Source organism: Octopus bimaculoides, chromosome 9, assembly GCF_001194135.2.
Source record: "Octopus bimaculoides isolate UCB-OBI-ISO-001 chromosome 9, ASM119413v2, whole genome shotgun sequence".
Classification (NCBI taxonomy): domain Eukaryota; kingdom Metazoa; phylum Mollusca; class Cephalopoda; order Octopoda; family Octopodidae; genus Octopus; species Octopus bimaculoides.
In genome coordinates this window covers 61,755,450-61,757,952 of record NC_068989.1, presented here as the reverse complement: position 1 = coordinate 61,757,952, position 2,503 = coordinate 61,755,450, and the positions used below count along the sequence as shown (strand labels likewise).

The 2,503-nt window shown below is 35.8% G+C and overlaps 1 protein-coding gene across 2 annotated transcripts in view; it reads left to right on the top strand.

Moving 5' to 3' along the window:
• The window catches only part of LOC106873251 (gamma-aminobutyric acid receptor alpha-like), a 647,142-nt gene that overhangs the window by 600,051 nt on the left and 44,588 nt on the right, over nt 1-2,503 (top strand). For both annotated transcript variants that reach the window (XM_052970713.1, XM_052970714.1), the window contains exon 8: nt 682-881. In XM_052970713.1, the coding sequence (XP_052826673.1) occupies nt 682-881 (200 nt within the window). The remainder of the gene's footprint in view (nt 1-681; nt 882-2,503) is intronic.

Below are 2,503 nucleotides of genomic sequence, written 5' to 3'. Positions count from 1 at the left end.
ATATATATATATATATATATATATACATATATACTATATGCATACATACACGTATATTTACCTCTGCGTGTATTCCCTCTTTAATCAATGGTTCGTGCTAAACTAAGGGTAATTTTAAATTGTCAAATAATGAGATTTTTTTTTTGCGCAAGCATCATTCAGATAAGAGGTATTACACAAAAGTTTCATGTATATAGTCATTGAATTATGACCTAATTATCTGAACATGCCTACTTTTAATATAATATTCATCAAACGAGTCATAGGTGCAATGGCTATTGCTGCACTAATTTCACCAACACGACTGGTGTCAATTATAATATGTAATGACATTTGTCATTTGCTCAATGCGCCACTCAATTTGATTAAACATGCAAAATTCAGGATTATTGAGCAAATGCCTTATTACTCATCTATACGGATAGTCGAAGGAACATAATTTGGCACCAGATATTAGAAGGAATGTCATTTGGCACCAGATATTTGTGTAATAACAATTAAACAGAGAACGGAACTTCACAGATTCAGTAGAATATAGGATCATCAATTGTTGATTATTCGATTTCAGTCTTCTAATTTCTTAAACTCCGCGCATTCAATGTCAGCTACTGATTTCTCTGACTATATGATTAAAAATACATCTGTACTATATATAATTTTGTTCTTTCTCTTCCATTGTAGGAGTAACCACAATTTTAAGTCTAGCAGCAATTGGTATGACTGTACGCGAAGGACTTCCAAGAGTTCCCTATGCCACAGCCCTTGATATATTTCTCAATATGTGCCTTGTTTACAATCTCTCGGCTCTAATCGAATACGCGGGCGTTAACTACTTTACCAAAACCGGTCCAGGAAGTCCTCCAGAAAATGAAGAGGACGAGGTGAGCAAACTAAGCGTTAACAACTGTTTTATGTATATTCCAACACACTCTTTCTCTTATCATTGTAAATATTGTAGTTTTCAAGTTATTTAATTGACTTGTTTCTATTTTGTTTCGCGAACGACACCATCTATTTGCTTAGAGATTGCAAATGTCTAGGTTGTGGGATTACTCCTGCGGTGATGTATTTGTTAATCGTCTGAAATATATGCTAAACCACTAATTTTATTACAGGATTTTTGTTTGTTTCTCTGCTGTGATTCAGCTATTTGCAGCATCGGGCAGCAGAGTAAAAAGTTATACAATAACATTCGAAGAACTTTGAACATACATAAAGCAATTCCTAGTTGACACTACTTTTCATACAAAAATATTCTAAATGCATTATTTTTTACAAAATCTTCTTTCGCGAGCGGACAAACAAATTGAGAGATTGTTCATAAGTTGAATAAATGCATAAAGTACAGTGAGATGTGATAAGATATATTTTTATGCTAGCATAATTAAATGTTTGTTGTTATTAACATATGACAATTGAAACTGATAAATGTAAGAATTTTAATTATACTTACAGGTTGTTTAAAATGAATAATTATGACAAATATAATAAGTAAAATCATGTTCGGTATCCCAAAAGACTCAACAATGTAATGCATTTTACAATTTATTGGACGAAAAGTGATTTCGATGAAAATAATCGAAATATAGGTTAATTATAATGTCCCAGTAAGCACACATATAGAGAGACACACAGGTGCATATACATAGACATGGTGCGATGGGTAAATTGTTGCCATATTATACTTTTAATTTCGCGCAGTTTGTTCTTGATTTTGTCGACTATACAGTATAGCAGGGTCAGTTTGGCACCGTCTGTGAGAAAAAACAGAATGACGACGCGATTTACTCTGTCAGAAATTTGGAAACGACATGATGTACTGCTTGGCATTCGCGCCGGAATACAAATATTTCAGAGTCTTTGGGATGTCAATATGTGGACAGCGCAGAGGATTCGGAAAGAGTTAGAATGTGAAGGCACGGTAGCTTGGAAAACTCACTCTGACCATTCTGATAAGAAAGTAACTCTTTAATTAGTTGGTGAGATCCAGACCATGACTGACAACGATCCTTCCAAATCAATCAAACAGTACATGAAGACATTCGGTATTCCTCATGCAAGATGAGAAAGGGCCAATTTTTATCCCAACCCATCAAGGGCAAGAGAAAAGACTGCGCTACGAAGCATTTGAGCAAACTCAAACATCTCCTCCAACCGAACATGCTTTGGTTTTTCTTAGACGAGAAAATGTCCTGCCAGGATCAGATAGTGAACACACAGAACAACAGTTGGCTTGCTGTGTCCCCAAAACATGTACCGAGAGTGATAAAAATCAAACATCCAGTCAACATCATAAAATTTAGAGTTATCACTAGTGATGGCGACGTTATGCCTCCATTCATCGTCCTACACAGCCTCAGACACAAACAAAGGCTTACATTAAATGCCTGGAGGTGGTAGTGCAGCCCTGAGTCAAGAAGGTGACTGCTGGAAGACCCTATTTCTGCAACAGGACTCTGCACCATGCCACAAAAGCAGGAGAACCCAATCATGGCTGTCAGAT